The 21,315-nt window shown below is 41.0% G+C and overlaps 1 protein-coding gene across 2 annotated transcripts; it reads right to left on the bottom strand.

The window, feature by feature from the left end:
* Positions 1-1,696: 1,696 nt before the first annotated feature.
* On the bottom strand, positions 1,697-21,061 carry LOC134662387 (biotin--protein ligase). Of its 2 annotated transcripts, XM_063518601.1 has the most exons (15): positions 20,628-21,061; positions 20,095-20,351; positions 19,167-19,323; positions 17,946-18,690; positions 17,244-17,439; positions 13,482-13,606; positions 9,400-9,426; positions 8,393-8,525; positions 7,834-8,010; positions 5,396-5,581; positions 4,162-4,350; positions 3,567-3,673; positions 3,067-3,167; positions 2,388-2,604; positions 1,697-1,883 (listed from the first exon to the last, which is right to left on the bottom strand). In XM_063518601.1, exons 1-15 carry the CDS (start codon positions 20,761-20,763, stop codon positions 1,709-1,711), a joined length of 2,928 nt encoding a protein of 975 aa, XP_063374671.1. In that variant the 5' UTR covers positions 20,764-21,061; the 3' UTR covers positions 1,697-1,708. The 2 variants fall into 2 exon arrangements, with proteins under 2 accessions (XP_063374671.1, XP_063374680.1); XM_063518610.1 differs by lacking the exon at positions 9,400-9,426.
* Positions 21,062-21,315: the final 254 nt, after the last annotated feature.

Below are 21,315 nucleotides of genomic sequence, written 5' to 3'. Positions count from 1 at the left end.
CGATGGAAAACAATTATGCACTACATCTGTACGTTACGCGACTGTCACGACAACGCCTGACTAACGCAATGCATACCTATAAGGTTAGTGATGAATTTACTTTCTAAAGTTACTAATGGTGTTTAGTTTTGAACTACCTAAACTCAACCTACCTACGACACCAGTGGTTCAGAGGGCTTACCGCGAACACCTAAGTTCGCAATTTGCTGGCATTATTCTCCTTTACTCCAATTAAGACGTGATTAGAGCGACAGATAAATATGCCCGCAATTCGCGAAATTAGGTGTTCGCGGTAGACCCTCTGTAATCTGAAGGTTAATTATGAACTTCAGGTTAGGTTAGTGTAACGCGAAATTATAACAACTACGAATATTGCCATTTTCCCGTAAAAAGCACTTTCGACCGATTAAACTTATAGAGTTGACTAGGAGAGTGTGACTTTACTATACACGAACGGCAAACGTTTACACTGGTTTACCCTCACGCATCAAAATTATTACTTATCCATTCTGTTTAATAATTAAACAATGAATAATCCATTAATTAAATCTTATATTTAACACTGGCATTTATTCAATCATCATATTTTACTTATGAACGTCACACTCTTCAATACAGATCGTGCATTTTTGTCTGAACACTGGATTGACTTAAATATATATTTATATCGATATATACATTCTATTGCACTGAGATTACACCTCCATCAAACTTATATTAATTGACCGTTATTCTCTATAATCCCATAATTTTACTATATTTAAAAGGTATCAACGATGATAGTACAAGAACAAGTCGAAATTCTAAAATACAACAGGACTTCAATATTTGATTAAGTACTTACCTAGAAACCTAGATAATATTTAGATCTATGTAGTAGAACTGGCAGTGTTACGGCTGTTCTATCTAGTCAATAGTCATACCGCGTATTTACACGATTATGATGATCGTTCAATTACATTCGAATATTTTATTATAAATAGTATAGCTTCCGACATAAGCTTACGATTCTACCACCGACCACAACCAATGGAACACATTCTGTGCGCTAGCGTTGAACCATTCTTTTTCCTTCAGGCTTCTAGATCCCTATTCTTCAATTCCTCGCATAACACCACTCACCATTCACTTTGTAGCTTTCACTCCTCATACTTATTCGAAAGGGAGTATAATCAACTTTTGTCCCCACTTATTTTTTTATATTTCAAGTTACTTTTACGCGCAGATCCGGACGGTAGGCGCTAGGTTGTGTGAAGTTCTAGCACAAATTTTAACAACGTACACGTTTAACAACGTATTGACGTACGTATAGCGACACGCACGCGCACGTAGGGGTACATATTTTCAGGTGTTCAATATTATTAGTTTCACATTATATATTTGATAAAATATGAAGAGTGAAAGAGCACTGCACCCCAAAATTCTTTATACATCGGGGAGGCATATGAATTCCTCGCTACACTCCCAGAATACAATCCAATGCAAGGCGCACTGAAGACTTGTCACTCTCAGTTTCTTCTAAGAAATACGGTATTTTTGATCGTCCTTCTATTATAGCTGGTCAACCAAATCTTGTCAGTAAAAAAAGGCGCGAAATTCAAATTTTCTATGGGACGATATCCCTTCGCGCCTACATTTTTCAAATTTGCCGCCTTTTTCTACTGTCAAGATCTGGTTGACCAAGTATACATATTAGATTATGAATAGCTCACAGCCGCGGCGCCACTAGGCCGGTCATGAGGTCGAAGGTGTTGCCGTCGGGCGCCACGGTGACGTCACCGGCGGCCGTCAGCACGCGCAGCCAGCCCGCCTCGTCCACGCCCACCACCGTGCCGGCCGCCGGGGACGAGTCGCCTTCGCGTCGGACCTGGATCTTCTCGTTGCTGAAACGAGACAAGCATATGAGTCCCAAGGGCAACAAACTTACTCAATAGGCCACTAATATCGACCACGAACGCAACGAAAGCGTGTTTTGAGCACTGGTGTGGAGATCATGTGATAAAAACGGTACGCTTACGGCACGTCACTGCGATTCCGTATCGTCACGGTATTAAGCAGCGGTGTGGTCGATCCTTAAGTCAACTACTATTAACTACGTTGTGTAGTTGATATTAGCGGTGAATCATACGATGTCGTCCCTCACCAGGAACTTTACTTTTACAGGGTTGTTGTTATAAGCACGATTCCCACCGAACAAGCGGAGTCGGAGCGCGTTTCACATTTGTACGGCCGCAAGCCGGTCGGGTCCTCGCGGACGCGTACGGCTCCGAACGGATTCCATCGCTACTACCATACACAATGTATAGGCACATTTAAAATGCGCTCCGGCGCGGGCCGACTCCAGCCGGTCAGTGGGCATCGTACAATAGTGCTTCTCGACCACTTACTCGTGCAGCCAGTACTGGTAGTACTGCTCTCGGAACGCGTCGACCCCGCCGTCCGAGTCGATATAATCCAGTATTCTCTCTAGCTGCGAGCAGTACCGCGCCAGGAACTTCTCTATCGTCATTGGAGCTAGCGTGGTGCCGTGTTGCTTGTTGTGTTGCTCGATTATTTGGTTCACGCATGTGGTTGGGACTATGTTGGAGATGTTTACGCCGGTGCCTGAGGAATACATACATATCAATTACTACTGATGTCATCGAGTGATTTTTTTTACGATATAGCAGGCAAACGCACGGACGCAACGGCATGGACTAACAACGCTAGAGAGGTTGTAAGAGCGTTGCCGGCCTTTGAGATGGGAATATGCTCTTTTCTTGAATGTTTGAAGGTCAATTCATGCCACGTGAAATTTAGGACGGATCATTTTAGTTGAATAGTTGGTGGCATGTTTCAATCCGTTTCGAGGAGCAACATCTGCAGCGAGTGCCCGACGTGTACACACACAGATTAAGTTACCCGTTTAAATTAGTTTGTACGTCTTACCAGCCAAACGTATTAATATAAATTATTTAACGGGCTGATAGTATAAGCTGAAACAAAAAAATATAAGGAACTGATATCTTCTAAATACATATAAAATTGTCAAATGTTTAGTAATATTGAGAATGACAGCATACGTACCAATGTTACAGACTACGTTGTCTCCGGTGACGTTGGCCGTCGTGGTGGTCCCGCCGATCTTCGCCTCGCGCCCGTAGTAGATGTCGTTCGGCCATTTTATTCTGTTACCATCCAAATATATTTACTTTATTAAAAATAACTAACTAATAACTGTAATATAAAATAAAATAAAAATAAAAATCGTTTATTTCAGATCATTGATCCATAGCGTTATTACTGTTATAGTAGGTATAACTTAAAAACTATGTTAATTACTAAAAATAAAAGAACGAAATAAAAATATAATATAAAAATAAAAACTAATGACTAAATATGTTCCGTATCCCTGTACATGTAACGCATAGTACATGATAAGTACGTCGTATGTATTAGGTTTCTTTACTGCTATGTGCTGAATGCATACACATAGTCGCAAATAAGTACACGTAGTATTACTTACTCTTAAGTGTAGTTAAATTATATAGTACTCGTATCAATAGAGATCACGCGAGTGTGCCTACCTTATGTCGAGGTGTTCGTATGCGGGCAGCGCGCGCACGGCGCGCACGGCGGCCAGCGCGGCCGCGTGCTGCACCAGCGGGAGCGTCGGCGACATCTTGCGCCATACCTGTACAAATACATTATAAAAATTGATGAACGCGGCTTTTACAGATGTCTTTCGCCTTTCATCTGCCTGCATTTTAGCAGTGTTTCTGGCAAGGGAATGCACAGAAGGTTCAACCTCCACGGAGATCCCGGCGTTGACGCCGCAGCCTTTGCCCGCCGCCTGCCGGCGCGCTAAAGGTGTAATTGAGGCCCACCGAGATGAGTAAAACAAGTGCCTTAAACCTTATAGGGTTCACTAATGTTTCTCCAACCTGTAGCGACATCGAAAAAGGTCGGCAACGCGCATGTAACACCTCTGGAGTTGCAGGCGTCCATAGGCTACGGTGACTGCTTACCATCAGGCGGCCCGTATGCTTGTTTGCCACCGATGTGGTATAAAAAATCGAAGCCAGGCCCTGTGAGTCTGCCGGCGCGCCACGGCGTGTCATTGGCGGCCCACATTTGCCGAGTAAACGAAGTCTTCAATAGGTTCAGTAATGTTTCCCTTACCTGTAGCGAGATACAAGCTTGTCCGGGCACAGTGATCCAGGCGTTGTCGCCGCGGCCGCGGCCGAAGGTCTGCCGGCGTGCCACGGCCGCCACGCCGTGCGCCAGCGGAGGCCCGCCGGTCACTGCGTTGGTGGTCGTTAGCGTGTCCGCGTAGATCACGAGACGCCCCAACTCTTTCGATGTTAGGTTCTGGAAAGGATCACAAAAATTCACTTTTACAGTACACACACTACAGCGCACGACGCCGTCTTATGATAAAGTTACCCAAAGGCGTATTTCATAATGGTCAAAGCGCAATTTTATCACGTTAGTGGCAGGAGGTCTTCATTTTTTTAGCACTCGTTGCAGGTGACTAATGGTTTTCGAAAACACACACACTATGGTCGACGGTCATTATGAGTAAACTCTTGTAACCGTGTAAGAGAAACCGAGGCCCGCACATCACTGATGCGTGAACCCTAGAAACTCGTCCCCGCTGTACTAGTTGAAATATAAGTAGGTGGTCTTCACATTAGCGATAAGCGAGTCGAGTTATCTGATTCGAATAATTGGAATCAGCCTACAGATGAGTTAATTCGAATCAAAACTATTGGCAATTCGAATCAACTCGACCACTAGCTAACTTGGCGAATGAATCGCCAATTCGCCGAGCCGAGTCAACGCTATCGCACTGCTACTAAGGCCATTCAAAAATAAACCTTAATACCATAGTCCGAAGGCTCTTTTTTACAACAACTGCCGCTCGATTCGCCGTCTCAACTCGAGTTGGTACCATGACCATTCAAAAATAAACCTTAATGCCGTGACCCGAAGGTTCTTTTTACAACAAATGCCGCTTGATTCGCCATCCCAAGTATCCCAACTCGAGTTCACTGCTAGTATGGCCATTCAAAAATAAACCTTAATTCCGTGCCCTGAAGGTTCTTTTTACAACAACTGCCGCGTAACTCGCCGTCTCAACTCGCTCCGCGCCTGTGCCTGTGACCTTGTCGCGAACCACGCGAATCGTCGAGTCGAGTCAACTCGATTTTGAATTCGAATCAGCGGCCGAATCAATTCGAATTGAAAAAAAGTGGACTCGTCACATCGCTACTTCATATTGGATGTGGATCCGCACGCCGCTCCGTTGTGCGTAGCGATGTCCCGCTATCGATGTGCATAGCGTCGTCTCACTAACACACTGGAGCGGCGTGCGGTCCGTCCGTCATATGTGTGAAAACGGCGTTAGACTCACGTCGAAGTATTCAACGGTGGAGAAGTGGTCGGGGCACTCGTAGACGTGCACGGGCAGGAAGTGTGCGGCGGGCGCCTGCGCCTCGTAGTCGTCGCGCAGGCACCACTGCAGCGCCAGCCCGGGCAGCGCCTGCAGCCGCGGCGCGCCGCCCCGCCCCATCCAGCCCTCCACCAGCGCCAGCTTTTGCTACACCACACACGAATGTATCAGTATAACGTTACAAATCCATCCCGGCCTTTATCGCCGTAGACGTATCACATATTTCCTGGGCTTTCTGACAAACAGTGCTGCCGCCGAGCAAGTGTTTTTCATACATGTTTAAGACTTCGTCACACTGTAGCGGGGTGCAGGATAGTGTGAAGGACCTTTGGAGGCCTATGATCTCAGACGACTAAGCATACAATTAAAGAGAAACATAGGTACATCAGGTTCACATCAATATACAAAATTCTTCGTATTTGGCGACTGCACTTTTTGGTAGAAGCATACTACGGCGACGCAGACTAGCACACTCCTGGACGTTTTTCAACAATAACGCAAAATGAGACTTCTTGGCAAGGCCCACGCAACGATACGTTAGTTATCGATCGTCTGTCATCATACAATGTAAGTAGTGACAATTATTGGAAAATTAAGCCTCATCTTGACTTTTATACAAATATTACGTACAACGGAAGGTAGCTCTTTCAAATATTTTTAGACAGCTGAATATTTTTACATCGATATTACAGATTTTGGAATAAAACATACGGTCTGCTGTACGTAGTGTCAGTCTGTAAACATACGATGTTTTCTCTCTCTCTCTCTTCTTTCTAATAAAAACTCATTCATCACATTCATGCGAATTAATAAGAATAAATTTTAGCTTTATATACTCAGAGTAATGAATTATAAAGAAAACCGATGTAAATTTTTGACGTCTAGAAAAATGTATAACTACATAAGTGATAAATTAGCTTACAGCCAAGAAAAATACGAATTTGGACAAATGGTGCAAAAGTTAAAGTTATTATAAAATTACTCAGTTCACTTAAAACAATCGTGCTTAGCGCAAATATCGGCTCTTACCTTATGTAATTATGTAAGCGTAAAGCGAGAAAGAGTCGTGCAAAGTAGACTTCAATTAATTTCCAATTGTAAAAATAAACAAACAACTGTTAAACTACGTGTAATCTAAGCGATATAAAGCATAATATATACAATCACCTGGGATTTTGAGACAATTGTATCGTATCACAAGATTATAATTAATTAAACCTTGTGACGTAAGAGAAAATTGAAACTGTTATACAGAATATACTTATCTAAGAAAAGTTGATTCTACATTCATTAATTTCATTATAATAGCCACACGTGAACGACTGTAATTAGATCGTTATATACTTACCTACATTGAAATATAGGTAATAAAGTCAATTTTATTCGTTCCATTGTTCGTTGAGTATATAAAGAAACTAGTCTCAAAATCCCGGTGACACAGCAACCAATGAGCAAACGTGTACGCGTCTCACCGGCCATCACACCGTCACGTGGCCGGGGCCCGCGCTGGTCGACGCAGGCCACGACCCCTAACGGACAACCCATTATACACTTAAAGGCTATTCTCAAAAAATACAATTTTGAATGACAATGTCTTTCATCGAAGTTCTGGAAGAGTCGAGACTTCAAGAGTCAGTTTTATTACTTGCCGAGCGCTTCCAGTTCTCCTACAATTTGTGTGAATGATGTCGTAATTTTGCCTAGGTACATTCTGGTGCCATGATCAGATAACTTCAGTAGCCTCGTTGGTTATATCCTACTAAAGAAAATTAGGATATTGACTTGAGCAGATTTTTGCAATATTTGTGTCTGTATTTATAAACGTAGTTTACTAATTGGGAGTCAAGTTGTTTAAGTTATTCGGTCGGGTCGGTTCGGCTGCAGACAAAGCTTGTAGATATAGTGTAAGGTGTGTAACTTAAATCATTACTTGATTCTTACTACATAGGCAGCATTATTGTGTAACATCCTGACAGACATAACATTAAGCAAAAGTATTATTGATAGTCACCACTGGCGTTCTAATTTTATCACAATCTTTATTTTGTTTCAAATGATCGTGAAAATAAATAAATGACGGTGTATCTAGAAAGCATAATAAACATATACATAATACATATAGGTACTTATATTGAAATAGTATTGCATTTTATCTCAATCCAAGAATCAATCTAAATCATAATGCAAGTATAATGTTACCTAGGTACTCATTCTGTATGTACTTATACACAAAGATGGTTATATTTTATGCAAAAAATTAATTCAACATTTTAAATCAAAATGACTAGAAACTAAAGATAAAGTGTTCGCTTTAAATATAACCGTCTCCGTTCAGCAATAACTACTATAATGGCGATGCAATATACGTAACATGATAATGTTTAAATAGTGAGTGTTACCACATGGTTCCCGAGGAAGAACCCCCTGGTGTACTCGGGCTGCGTGATCTCGCGCGGGTCCCGCACGTGCAGGTCGAGGATGTCGCCGAGGATCTTGTGGATGATCTCCAGGCGGGCATCGTTGCTTTTCACGCCTTCGTCGGCTAGGTAGTCGCACGGGTCGGCCTCCAGGTGTATCTAGATTAGGAAGGAAAATGTGTTACAAGGCAGAATAAGCACTGCATCATAACTGGTAATTAAAACAGTGAAACATAGAAAAATTCGCTTAATATAATGTTGCGAGTGTTTCTACAGTCTAATCTACCTAGATGGATCTCAAAAAAATCACGTGATTCAGTCATTCAGCCAATACAACGATTTGTATGGAATAAGCATGTGTTTGAGAAATTGAGTCCATTGCCAAAAATTTAAATAATTTCTAGTTTCCACCTGCCACGACTTATAACTTCAGATAAAAATTAAGTACTGTACCCACCTGGACGGCCGCACCTGAATGTCCAGCTCTTGGCCCAGGTGCCCTGTGTACCTACTAGACGGTGTACAACATGAAGTACTGCACCTGTGAGAATATGGCGACGCCGCTGTTGGTGAGGTCGGTGGCCTGCAGTAGCGACGGCGTGCGCCACGTCTCCTCGGAGGCCAGCACCTGAATGTCCAGCTCGTGGCCCGGGTGCCCCGTGTACTTGGACGGTCTACAAAATTCAACGAGTACTTCTATATTCCATATTCCGAATAACAAAGGTGCATTTTCTGGCAACATTACTTTTCCTCTACTTAAATGAGTCGGAATACATTTCCCTTTTTAACTTTTATTCATGAAATTTCAAAAATAATGATAACTAGGAAAACCTCATATTTGAAAAGCCAAGACAAAATCGAAAATTCAAGCAGCCATGACAAAATATGTAGTAATGCTTTTTTCTGTATTTCGGAGGACCATTTTTTTGTAGGGAAGGGTTTATTTACAAAGAAGTTAATGGGTATGTAGTGAATCAAAGTAATAAACCAAACATATCATGCTTAGGGCTTTTTAAGGTTAATGTTAAATATTAGCGTGCAACAATGCATATTAATCTGAATAACGCATGTAACATACAACCATGACATTCCCAAATCTTTAAGTAACGGGGTCAAAGAAATACTTTGAAAGCTATAGATAGATACAGCAGGTTATGTATGTGGTTGTAAATTGGCAGGCATGACATTTAGAGGGTACAAGCGATAATCTATTTTGCACCAATTAGAATACTGGTATAAGATTCATCTACAAAAGTGGTTACATGTATCATTACAGTTCGATTTTACACCGAAAAACGCTATAATACTGAAGAAGTATTATAGCGTTTAATTTTCAATGACAAAATGATTACATTTTCAAATCTGAGTGTCAGGCTTCGCTTGCAACCACACTGTACTCGTAATACATAATTTTATTACAAAAGAATTGAAAAATAATTAAGATGCTTTGTCGTACATAGCTTTTACGTGAGCTTCCAAACACTACAAGCAAAATATTATATGTTCTTAAGTATATTTGTAAGATGCTAATATCTACAATTTGCGTACCGATAAATATTAGCTTCCTGACTTGCTCTGCAAAACGCATATTAATCATTAATGTATTACCCATAGATAAAAGTAAATGTATTAAATATACTGTCATGGGCATAAAATACAATGTTTATAGGTAGGTATGTACCTACATACCTCATAGCAATGAAAGCCGTATATATAAATTAAAGTCCGTCAACCAAATCTTGTCAGTAGTAAAAGGCGGCAAATTTTAAAAATCGCGGGTTAGCAACACTGTGTTCAAATAATTCCAAAACGCGTGTCATCTGTGTTTTATCTGTGGAATGTGGATCGTGAATGACAGCCGTCACCTTATTTGTTTTCATTTATTTGGTTTTCATTCTGAATCGTTTCTGTTTCAAGAGATATTTCTGCTGTCACCATTAAATACCAATACATTAAATAAGATTAAGCAAAGCTAAGGGGCCTACAATGTACAATCATGCTCGTTGATGGTAAACATTACTAAAAATTGAGGTTATGACAAGTATTGGAAGAACTCTTTCGAACTTTTAAGATTATGTTCAGTTTTTTTGTTTTAGGGTTAAAAGGCATAAATAAAATTAAAACGTATGCCTAAATCTATCCAACAAGACCATAAATTGTGTCCTGGAAACCGTCCATAGGCCCACATGTCAAATATTTTCAGCAATCAGTTGTGACTATTTACAAAGGTAAACCTTTAAACAGTATTAAGAGCCATTATTATATCACCGTTCTTTCGCAATATCTACCTAATCTATACATGTTTGTTGCAGGATTAAATCTTGCCCAATATAAGGCGTTCGTAGTAGGTAGTATCTTTTCAGACAATACTTACCTATGGCGGTTTATGTACGTGTACAACGCAACCAAGTCGAAAAGTGACCCTTATCTTATTTACCTTTAAATTAAATAAACACCTAAATATCAGTTGTTTTATTTTTAATATGTATATTGTACAATATATACCAATCAAAAAAATTACACAGGTATGTCATATTCATCCAGAACAGTACACTAATTTACATTAACAAGTGGCATATTATATTGTAAATAACAAATATATGCACTATCTAATTATCTGCATTTTGATATGATTTTATTTTAGTAAACTTAGAAGACATAGATAGGGAACAAAGAGAATATAAGCAGTTGTTTTTGATATCTTCAAATTTGTTCATCATTTTAATTAACATTGTTTTAACATCGCTTTTAAATTGCCCGTCCATGTTTCAATTTTTTTCAATAAACCGCGAGTGACAATTTGAATTGACGTACGCAGGGCGCGCTCAGCGGAAAAAAAAATCTGTTGGTTCGATGTACATTGCTGCTTTTCTTAACGCAATACTGCTCTTTGAGTGTTGCCCTACTTTAGTTTGCTTTACATTGCTACTGACAAGATTTGGTTGACGGACTATAGATACCTACATTTCTTTGAAAATGAGGCATTATCGCGTTGGAGAGCGGGGTATTTAATAAATTATAAACAAACAAACGTGACTCTGTAAACACTAAACAAACCAAAGTCTAAGCTATAGGATCAAAGAGTAACTCAAGTCCAAGAAGGTCCACAACTTTAATCTTTGACATCTAATCTATATATATAAATGCAAGTGTCCTGACTGACTGACTGACTGACTGATTCATCAACGCAGAGCCGAAACTACAAAAGCTAGAAAGTTGAAATTCGCACACTAGGTTGCATTTATAAAGTGTACAAGAGATAAGAAGCGATTTTGAAAAATTCAACCCCTAAGGGGGTTAAAAAGGGGATGAAAGGTTGTATGGGGTACAAGTTTTATTTTAAGCTAGGAATTTGAAACTATGTAAAAATGTATTATATTAAAAAACAAGAAAACTAATTTCAGCGTTTTTGAAAATTCATCCCCCAAGGTGGTGAAAAAGGGGTTGAAAGTTTGTATGAAGATCAAATATTTTTTTGAGTGTGGGACTTGAAACTTTGTATATGGGGATATTATTATAAGACAGGAAAAGTGATTTCAGCGTTTTTGAAAATTCATCCCCTAATAAGGTTAAAAAGGGGTTGAAAATTTGAATCCATTACAAATGCTTTGAAACTTCTTAGAAAGGCACAGTAGCCGATTACAAAATAAAGTAATTGGGACGTTTTTGGAAATTCAACCCCTAAGGGGGTTAAAAAGGGGATGAAAGTTCGTCTTGGGGTGCAAATTTCATTTTAAGCTAGGAACTTGAAACTTTGCAAATAGATATTAAATTTAAATACAAGAAAACTAATTTCAGCGTTTTTGAAATTTCATCCCCTAAGGTGGTGAAAAAAGGGTTGAAAGTTTGTATGGATATCAAACATTTTTTCGAGCGCGGGACTTGAATCTTTGTATTTGGGGATATTATTAAAAGACAGGAAAAGTAATTTCAGCGTTTTGTAATATTCATCCCATAACAGGGTTAAAAAGGGGTTGAAAGTTTGTATGTGGTTCAAATTTTATTTTAAGCTAGGTACTTGAAACTTCGGAAAAAGATATATTATTAAAATACAAGAAAACTCATTTCAGCGTTTTTGAAAATTCATCCCGTAAGGTGGTGAAAAAGGGGTTGAAAGTTTGTATGGATATCAAACATTTTTTCGAACGCGGGACTTGAATCTTTGTATTTGGGGATATTATTAAAAGACAGGAAAAGTAATTTCAGCGTTTTGTAAAATTCATCCCCTAACAGGGTTAAAAAGGAGTTGAAAGTTTGAATCCATAACAAATGCATTAAAACTTCTTAGAAAGGCATAATAGCCGATTACAAAATAAAGTAATTGCAACGTTTTTGGAAATTCAACCTCTAAGGGAGTTAAAAAGGGGATGAACGTTCGTCTTGGGATGCAAATTTTATATTAGGTAGGAACTTGAAAATTTGCAAAAAGATATTAAATTTAAACACAAGAAAACTAATTTCAGCGTTTTTGAAAATTCATCCTCTATGGTGATGATAAAGGGGTTGAAAGTTTGTATGGATATCAAACATTTTTTCGAGCGCGGGACTTGAATCTTTGTATTTGGGGATATTATTAGAAGATAAAACAAGTAATTTCAGCGTTTTGTAAAATTCATCCCCTAACAGGTTTAAAAAGGGGTTGAAAGTTTGTACGGGGTTCAAATTTTATTTTAAGCTAGGAACTTGAAACTTCATAAAAAGGTATTATTTTAAAAAGGAAAAAAAATAATTTCAGCGTTTTTGAAAATTTATATCTCAAGGTGGTGGTTTGTATGGAGTTCAAACATTTTTGTGAGAACGGGGCTTGATCTTTGTACAGGGGCATATTATTAAAATACAAGAAAAGTAATTTCAGCTTTTTTAAAAATTCATCCCCTAAAATGGTTAAAAAGGGGTTGAAAGTTTATATAGGGTTCAAATTTTATTTACTTCAAACTTCGTAAATAGGTAGTTAGGTAATAGGTAGTAGATTTATTAAATAGAGGACAAGGGATTATGTCGAGAACAATTTTATTTAGTTAGGGGCTAGAAACTTTGTAGGTTGTGAAAGACAAGTCTCATGCGTTGTATAATATTAATAATTAACAAATGATTAACCGTCCAACGTTCTGCAATATTTTGCTGCATAATGTTCTAAGCTAATGTAGAATATATAACCACCAATATACAAATCCACGCGTACGAAGTCGCGGGCAACAGCTAGTACATGATATTATAATGAATACAGATCAACCACCAGTAAGTAAAGTTAATATTTCAGGACACCAGAATGCAAATTATGTGCAGATGTCTATATTTTAGTCCAAGTGATTTTAATTGTTTAGTTGGCTTAGAGGTTTTAAGAGTCGCGTTCCACATAGTTAATTTTGGTAGTTTCGCTTATGAAATGGTTAACCCTTACCTATTGTATTAAACAATGGATTTAAATTCGTGCGCACTGATCAGTGCTTAGATTTAGACATACGAAGGGTTAATCAATATCAATGTAGACGGTGCTTAGATTTAGACATACGAAGGGTTAATCAATATCAATGTAGACGTTGCGTGACAAGACAAGTTAAGTTTGTTGCGTAGGTAGGTAGGCAAAAAGTGGAGAGGAAACATAAACTCCGTTAAACAATGTAACTTACTGCCTGTCGCTCTCCGTGGAAAACTGTTTCTTTGCTGGCGAGGCCTGGTAGCAAAATATGTGGTGCTTCATCTTGACGGACTTCCACTTGTCAAATGTGAATTGTACTACTTCGTTCTCACGAACCTTGAATGATACAATGTAAATATTATTTAAATTATGCATTTATTAAAGCTTAGGCGGGACTCGGGACTGGGCACACACAACACAGCTAGTGTCCGATGAGTATAGCTATACTCATCGGACACTACTTTAGAAACTTACGGTCGTAGTACTCGTAGTTGGACGACTTTTGAAAGGGCGAGTCAATTTTTTCCATAAGCGAGAGAGACCTTTGTTCAGCGAGGCTGGAGGCTAATAAATAAATAAAAATAAAGTGGGCTCATAAATAAATTGGGAAATATATTATGTATTTGAGGACAATCTTACGTCAATCGACCTAGCCACAAACTAAGCAAAGCTTGTACTAGGGGTACTAGGCGCCGATAAACATATGTACTTATATAGATAAATATATACTTAGATACGTATGTAGATAACATCCATAACTCCGGAACAAATATTCATGATACACACACAAATACATGAACTTACCGGGATTCGAACCCGGGATCTCCTACTTCGTACGCAGGGTCACTATCACTACCGACTAAGCTAGGAGGCCGTTTAAATTATAGCTTATGATACTTAAAGTGCATTATATCCCATCAAAAACATTAACATGTAAAAAGGTGCAAGTCTCGCAACGCTTCTAGTACAAAAAAGTTTTGAGATGTACCTAAGGTGAAACCAAGTCGGTTATTTTAATCAGTGCCAGGGGGTGTTAAAACTGTATCAAATATATATCTTTAATTTGTAATACGTATAATGACTTGGCCATCGCACGGCTGCATAATGACATAAGGATCATCGTCACCTATTAAAAATATTTCTAATTGAACATAACGCTAAGCGCTAATTGCAGTTCGAGCATTACACATATTTACGAGTAAGGTACGAGTAAAGCATTATGCGCGATTGCCAAGTCATTATATGTATTACAAATACAAATTAAAGATATATATTTGATACAGTTTTAACACCCCCTGGCACTGATTCAAATAACCGACTTGGTTTCACATTAGGTACATCTCAAATTTTTTTTGTAGTAAAAGCGTTGCGAGACTTGCACCTTTTTATTTACATGTAATGTTTTTGATGGGATCTCATCTCTTGTTGTAGGCAGTCCTTCTTTTCGGGTACTCATACCCATACATGCCCATACTATGTATACACATATCATAAAGAAACACATCTTCATTCATACTCACATCGTACATCGTAGTGTACCTTTACTTTACCTACTATTTGTAGGAACTTCAACAGTAACTTTGTAATAGCATATATTTATATGGGATTACAAACTCACTTATGCAGTTCTTAGATCTTTAAAACGTGACTGATATTGCAATATTTTTAGGTTTTCTATGGCTTGATAAGCTGAAAACTACTTATGTTTAAAATTTGAAGCTTGTGGGTATACTAGAAGTACCTTAGAATTATGATGATCGTAGGTGAGTGAGTGAGTGAGTGTGTCAGTGTCGAAAATAAGGAACTTTGACGTACAATAATTCTTAAACTACTAGTTCAAATTGAATGTTTTTGAGAATATATCTTAAGCATGTTAAGCCCTATATATTACTGAAAATTCAGGGTTCTAGCTTCAGCCAGCACAAAATTACAGGACGTCGAAAATGGCCTGAATCGCTTGGAGAAAAGGATGGTACGGCCGTGCCTCTTTGTTTTGCTCGACTTGGCGGGGGCACTGCCGTGCCCCCAGATACTCGTAACGTAACGTAAGTTCAAAAGTGAAGCTGTTTGCTCCTAATGAACTGAGAGGAAGATGGTTTTAATGTTCTATTCTATTATTATACGTAACATCGACCGAGGCGTGTCGCAAATCCAATCCATACTGTTAACCGTAAGGCTTCATATTACGCTTGACTTCGTTATGTAAAAGTAAAGGAGCAACTGATTTTTATAGAATGGAAATAATAGGTATGCTTCCCTCGGCGTCGGCAGTCTTGTACCTATAGTAGGGCAGCACGGAGTGCAGCAGGTCGGAGCACGGCGCCAGCAGCTGCCGTCCAGCAGGCGCGCCAGCAAGCTCACCTCGGCAGTCTTGTACCTATAGTAGGGCAGCACGGAGTGCAGCAGGTCGGAGCACGGCGCCAGCAGCTGCCGTCCAGCAGGCGCGCCAGCAAGCTCACCTCGGCAGTCTTGTACCTATAGTAGGGCAGCACGGAGTGCAGCACGTCGGAGCACGGCGCCAGCAGCTGCCGTCCAGCAGGCGCGCCAGCAAGCTCACCTCGGCAGTCTTGTACCTATAGTAGGGCAGCACGGAGTGCAGCAGGTCGGAGCACGGCGCCAGCAGCTGCCGTCCAGCAGGCGCGCCAGCAAGCTCACCTCGGCCGTCTTGTACCTATAGTAGGGCAGCACGGAGTGCAGCAGGTCGGAGCACGGCGCCAGCAGCTGCCGTCCAGCAGGCGCGCCAGCAAGCTCACCTCGGCAGTCTTGTAGTAGGGCAGCACGGAGTGCAGCAGGTCGGAGCACGGCGCCAGCAGCTGCCGTCCAGCAGGCGCGCCAGCAAGCTCACCTCGGCAGTCTTGTACCTATAGTAGGGCAGCTCGGAGTGCAGCAGGTCGGAGCACGGCGCCAGCAGCTGCCGTCCAGCAGGCGCGCCAGCAAGCTCACCTCGGCAGTCTTGTAGTAGGGCAGCACGGAGTGCAGCAGGTCGGAGCACGGCGCCAGCAGCTGCCGTCCAGCAGGCGCGCCAGCAAGCTCACCTCGGCAGTCTTGTACCTATAGTAGGGCAGCACGGAGTGCAGCAGGTCGGAGCACGGCGCCAGCAGCTGCCGTCCAGCAGGCGCGCCAGCAAGCTCACCTCGGCAGTCTTGTAGTAGGGCAGCACGGTATGCAGCAGGTCGGAGCACAGCGCCAGCAGCTGCCGTCCAGCAGGCGCGCCAGCAAGCTCACCTCGGCAGTCTTGTAGTAGGGCAGCACGGTATGCAGCAGGTCGGAGCACAGCGCCAGCAGCTGCCGTCCAGCAGGCGCGCCAGCAAGCTCACCTCGGCAGTCTTGTACCTATAGTAGGGCAGCACGGAGTGCAGCAGGTCGGAGCACGGCGCCAGCAGCTGCCGTCCAGCAGGCGCGCCAGCAAGCTCACCTCGGCAGTCTTGTACCTATAGTAGGGCAGCACGGAGTGCAGCAGGTCGGAGCACGGCGCCAGCAGCTGCCGTCCAGCAGGCGCGCCAGCAAGCTCACCTCGGCAGTCTTGTAGTAGGGCAGCACGGTATGCAGCAGGTCGGAGCACAGCGCCAGCAGCTGCCGTCCAGCAGGCGCGCCAGCAAGCTCACCTCGGCAGTCTTGTAGTAGGGCAGCACGGTATGCAACAGGTCCGAGCACAGCGCCAGCAGCTGCCGTCCAGCAGGCGCGCCAGCAAGCTCACCTCGGCAGTCTTGTAGTAGGGCAGCACGGAGTGCAGCAGGTCGGAGCACGGCGCCAGCAGCTGCCGTCCAGCAGGCGCGCCAGCAAGCTCACCTCGGCAGTCTTGTAGTAGGGCAGCACGGAGTGCAGCAGGTCGGAGCACGGCGCCAGCAGCTGCCGTCCAGCAGGCGCGCCAGCAAGCTCACCTCGGCAGTCTTGTAGTAGGGCAGCACGGAGTGCAGCAGGTCGGAGCACGGCGCCAGCAGCTGCCGTCCAGCAGGCGCGCCAGCAAGCTCACCTCGGCAGTCTTGTAGTAGGGCAGCACGGTATGCAACAGGTCCGAGCACAGCGCCAGCAGCCGGCCGCCGTCCAGCAGGTGCGCTAGCAGCAGCGGCGCCGCGCGGCCGACGCAGCCCGCCACCGCCACCAGCGCGCAGCGCCCGCGCCACGCGCCCGTCTCCAGCGCGTCTCGCGTCACAGAGTATATCGTGTACCTGTACCATACATATAAAGGAACATTTAGAAAACGGCTCAAAAACTTAAAAATCATATATAATACTTATTAGAGAAAATTTGGTTTGTATGATGTCAAAATGTTAAATGCAAAAATATGTACGTAGAGTTTCGTATCGTGTTACGAGCAGGTTACGACTACTTTATGAGTAAATGAACAACTTAATCAGAAACTATAGCACCAAGTTTAACCCCTCTAGGGTTAACAAGATATCTCAAGGTTGTTTTTTGAAGCTCTCAGTCCAAGTAGAAGTAATGATAAACTGAAATAGATGTCATATACGGAAAAAAAAGTGACCAAGGCTTCCAATGCTGGGCAAGGGCTGGGATCGAACCAGCTTCTGCATTTGCGGCACACGCCATAGCTTTAACTTGGGCTACCCGAATCACATTAAAGAATTTATGCTTAATAACGACGTTCGGAGGTATGTACAAAAACTTGGACACAAAATATTTATATCATATTTGTATTATCAGTATTACTCACCTATCTGCATCCAAAACTTTTCTAAGAGAAGCTTCTAAATTATCTCTAGCAGCTATACTATCTGAATATATCAATATGTTTGGTGATTTAGTATTGACTAATGGACGGGACGTTTTGGCAGACTTTGGCGTGCCATGAGACGGAGAGCCCTTTGAATCTTCCTTCACTGGACAGCTCTCTATGTGGGCCTGCGACTTCTTAGGCCCAGACGAGCTCACTATCCTTTTATGTGTGGTGACAGACTTGATTTGGCTCGATATGTTGAGTAATGAAGCTGAAAGGCAACTTGTGCCTTTCTTGAGATCTAATTTGAGACTAGATTTTTTAGGTGTTATATTGTGCTGAATTTCAACTGTTACATTTTCAACAACAATCTCTTCTTGCGGCTTTGCTTTACGTTCGGGAGATTTATTTGCAGTTTTATGTGGTTCAGCCGCTAAAGTGTCTTTTTCGTCTTCTTCTGTGAGGGACTTTGTTGTGTTGACACTCACATCTGCTAGAGACACAGTCTTTTTACTGATTGTTGTGGTATCAACCATGTTACTGCTGCCACCATTCATTTCTATTACGGCACTATTACATTCAGACTTAACATCAACTACTTTGGACAGTTTTCTAAGCAGGGCTGCATGTACAGGCCAATGGAATTCCCCAGGTGGGTTTTTTAAACCATGTTGAATGTCGCTTCTGAGACTTCTCATTGAGGCATCAGTAGCTTTATTTGGTTCCCCTGTAAGCTTGACAGCTGGAAAATATTTAGATGCAAATAAAAATAATGTTGAATAAATCAGCACTCACATATGTTTACTTAAAATAAATTGTGCAAAATAGCTAGAGCTCTATACTTATTTGGCTTTAATCCAGATAAGAAGAAATAGTTTTATTTTACATTCTTAACAAATATTTTATAATCACATCACTATCATTAGTAGGCAAGATCAATTAGCTACTTAATAAATAAGATCAAAACTGTGTGGCTTAAGAGGAATTTCCTCCCGCGGACGCTCCGGCTGTGGAATGAGCTCCCTTCCGAGGTTTTCCCGAGGGTCTACAGTATGGGGTTCTACAAAAAAGGAGTGTACAGGTTTTTAAAAAGGTCGGCAACGCGCTTGTAACACCTCTGAAGTTGCAGGCGTCCATAGGCTACGGTGACTGCTTACCATCAGGCGGCCCGTATGCTTGTTTGCCACCGATGTGGTATAAAAAAAAGCGTAAACTTACTCTGTATCCTTACTACTGGCAGCTTGTGATCAATTAGAAACTCATCACTACCAACAAAGTGAAATCCGGCTGCACTGAGGTTCTCTATGTTTGTTTTGAGTACTATGGCTAAATGAGAGCTGGCCTTCCATGCCACTGGTAAGCCCATAGAGTCCAGCTACAAAAAATAAACAGTGAATTATAGGCATTTAATAGGCAAGCTAGATAATGATTTCACATTGTGCCACATTATGTTGGGTACAGTCAGCAGTAGAAGTAGCTAAGTCAGCTAAGAGGATAGTGTTCAAAATGGTTTGCAACTTTATTGAAGATCAAGAGCATGTCATGTGCAGATAATTTTTTAATTATATTGAATATTTTATGTGCTTAGGAACTGTTTGCTGCTGACTGTACTGTGGCAAAGTATTTTATGTTGGTATTATTTCTTGGGTGTGAATTGTACAAGGTGGTGTGAATGACATATGCCAGAGTCACCCAGTGGCCTATATTTAAAGTGTCACATTTCACACATTGTTTATCAGTAACAAGGCTGCATGTTGTAAACATGTTATTTTTCTTCAGAGATAAGGTTAATTTGTTTATTGCATTTATAATCAGATTCTAAATTTACAAGGGTCAGGTCTAGGGCATTTTTATTTATACAAAAGAAATCTGGTTAATCTTTGAAACGAGACTTTAATTGCTGCCATTTGGTTAAAAAATAGCAATACATATTTTTTTTAGCAAATACTGCACATCATGTAAGATTGATTGTTATGATTATGACAATAAGCATAATACCTGGTAACTTCTCATAAGTTCTGAATCAGTAAAATTAAGTTTACATTCTAGGATTACTGCATGGACACAGATTTATCATTATTGATATCTGCTTTGGTGTAAATAAGCAATAAGATTAATGTTATAACTTATAAGGATGTATTTTTACCGTTAACAAATGATTTGCACTCAAGTCATGGGGCTCCATTTCACACTCCAATAGCACTTCAACATCAAATTCAGTGAGGGGAGATTGCTCATCGGAGCCCAGCGGCAGGCCTCCCGCACATGTCACCCAGTCACTGATCTCAATACACTGAGCCGGCTTCATACTGCATATCCTGGTAGCATTTGTGTAATCTAGCAAGTCACATAGGTATGCATTCTTTGGATTTGTGCATAGTTTGGAACTTAAAGTAGGAGTTTCTGAAAGAAAATTTAATTTTAACATTACGTTTCTGTTATGTGAGCTTATGACATATGGCCGCTTGGCATGACTTGCATTGACATGCACAGCTTGATACTTGAAGTAGCCTTATTTTGAAAGGGTCTGACCCAAGAAATTTACTCATACTTTTGTAATTGACTGACAATACAAAATGCTTTTGCAATAAAGAATAAAAACAATTAATAAAAGGAATAACAACATTAGGCCGGTGCTATGATTATAAAAACTTGGGAGCATAAGTAAAATATATTCACCTGCAGCATTTTCTGGCACTTTGCAAAACGCAACACTTGTATTCCCGCTCAAAAACTCCAAGAGTCGCGCTCGGAACGATCTGATGCGCCAAGTCTTTATAAAGGTCATCGCTATATAAATCGGTGTGAACAACATGATCACCACCTGCACGGCACCTCAACACTATCAACACAAGTTTCCCAACATGTGCATGCCTTTACTAAAGCCAATTTTAATAAAAACTACGGGGAAATTGGGTTATCGATTCTAAAGTCCATCGATGAGATACAATGTTTATATTGTATTATTTAATACGAAAACTTAAAGAACAACATCAAAATTTTGGAAACTAATAGAATGACTAGTTCATTGTCAAATGGCAATGGTGTTTAATGCGACTTATTTAATTAAAGTGTAGTATTTAATTATTATCTCTAAAATTCAATAGGCATTTCGTGCGAGTCGCGAAAGAAAGACGTCTTCCGTTCTACGTCTACGGTATGCTTTTCACTTAAAAATTGTATAATTAATCCAATAACATTACAGCCCTTATCACCATTAGAAATAATATTTTACAATTATTTTATTAAATTTACAGAAAAAATAGTCATAAATAAAGGTAAGGCAGAAAATCTATCACGGTTGCAAAAATACATAGGTAATAACGATAACGTAGAATGGAGCGCTACGAATATGTCAAAATCATTA

This window comes from Cydia amplana, chromosome 1, assembly GCF_948474715.1.
Source record: "Cydia amplana chromosome 1, ilCydAmpl1.1, whole genome shotgun sequence".
NCBI classification, from domain to species: Eukaryota; Metazoa; Arthropoda; class Insecta; order Lepidoptera; family Tortricidae; genus Cydia; species Cydia amplana.
The sequence above is the reverse complement of the archived record's forward strand: the minus strand, read 5'-3'. Positions and strand labels throughout refer to the sequence as shown.

What these genes read in the sequence shown, in the direction of transcription:
- LOC134662387 (XM_063518601.1), bottom strand. Translation starts at nt 20,763, where the DNA reads ATGTTGTTCACACCGATTTATATAGCGATGACCTTTATAAAGACTTGG. An exon ending in GCCAGTAGTAAGGATACAGA is followed by an intron (nt 18,691 to 19,166) that starts GTAAGTTTACGC and finishes AATATTTTCCAG; the next exon opens with CTGTCAAGCTTACAGGGGAA. An exon ending in TCCACGGAGAGCGACAGGCA is followed by an intron (nt 9,427 to 13,481) that starts GTAAGTTACATT and finishes TGCGTTTTGCAG; the next exon opens with AGCAAGTCAGGAAGCTAATA.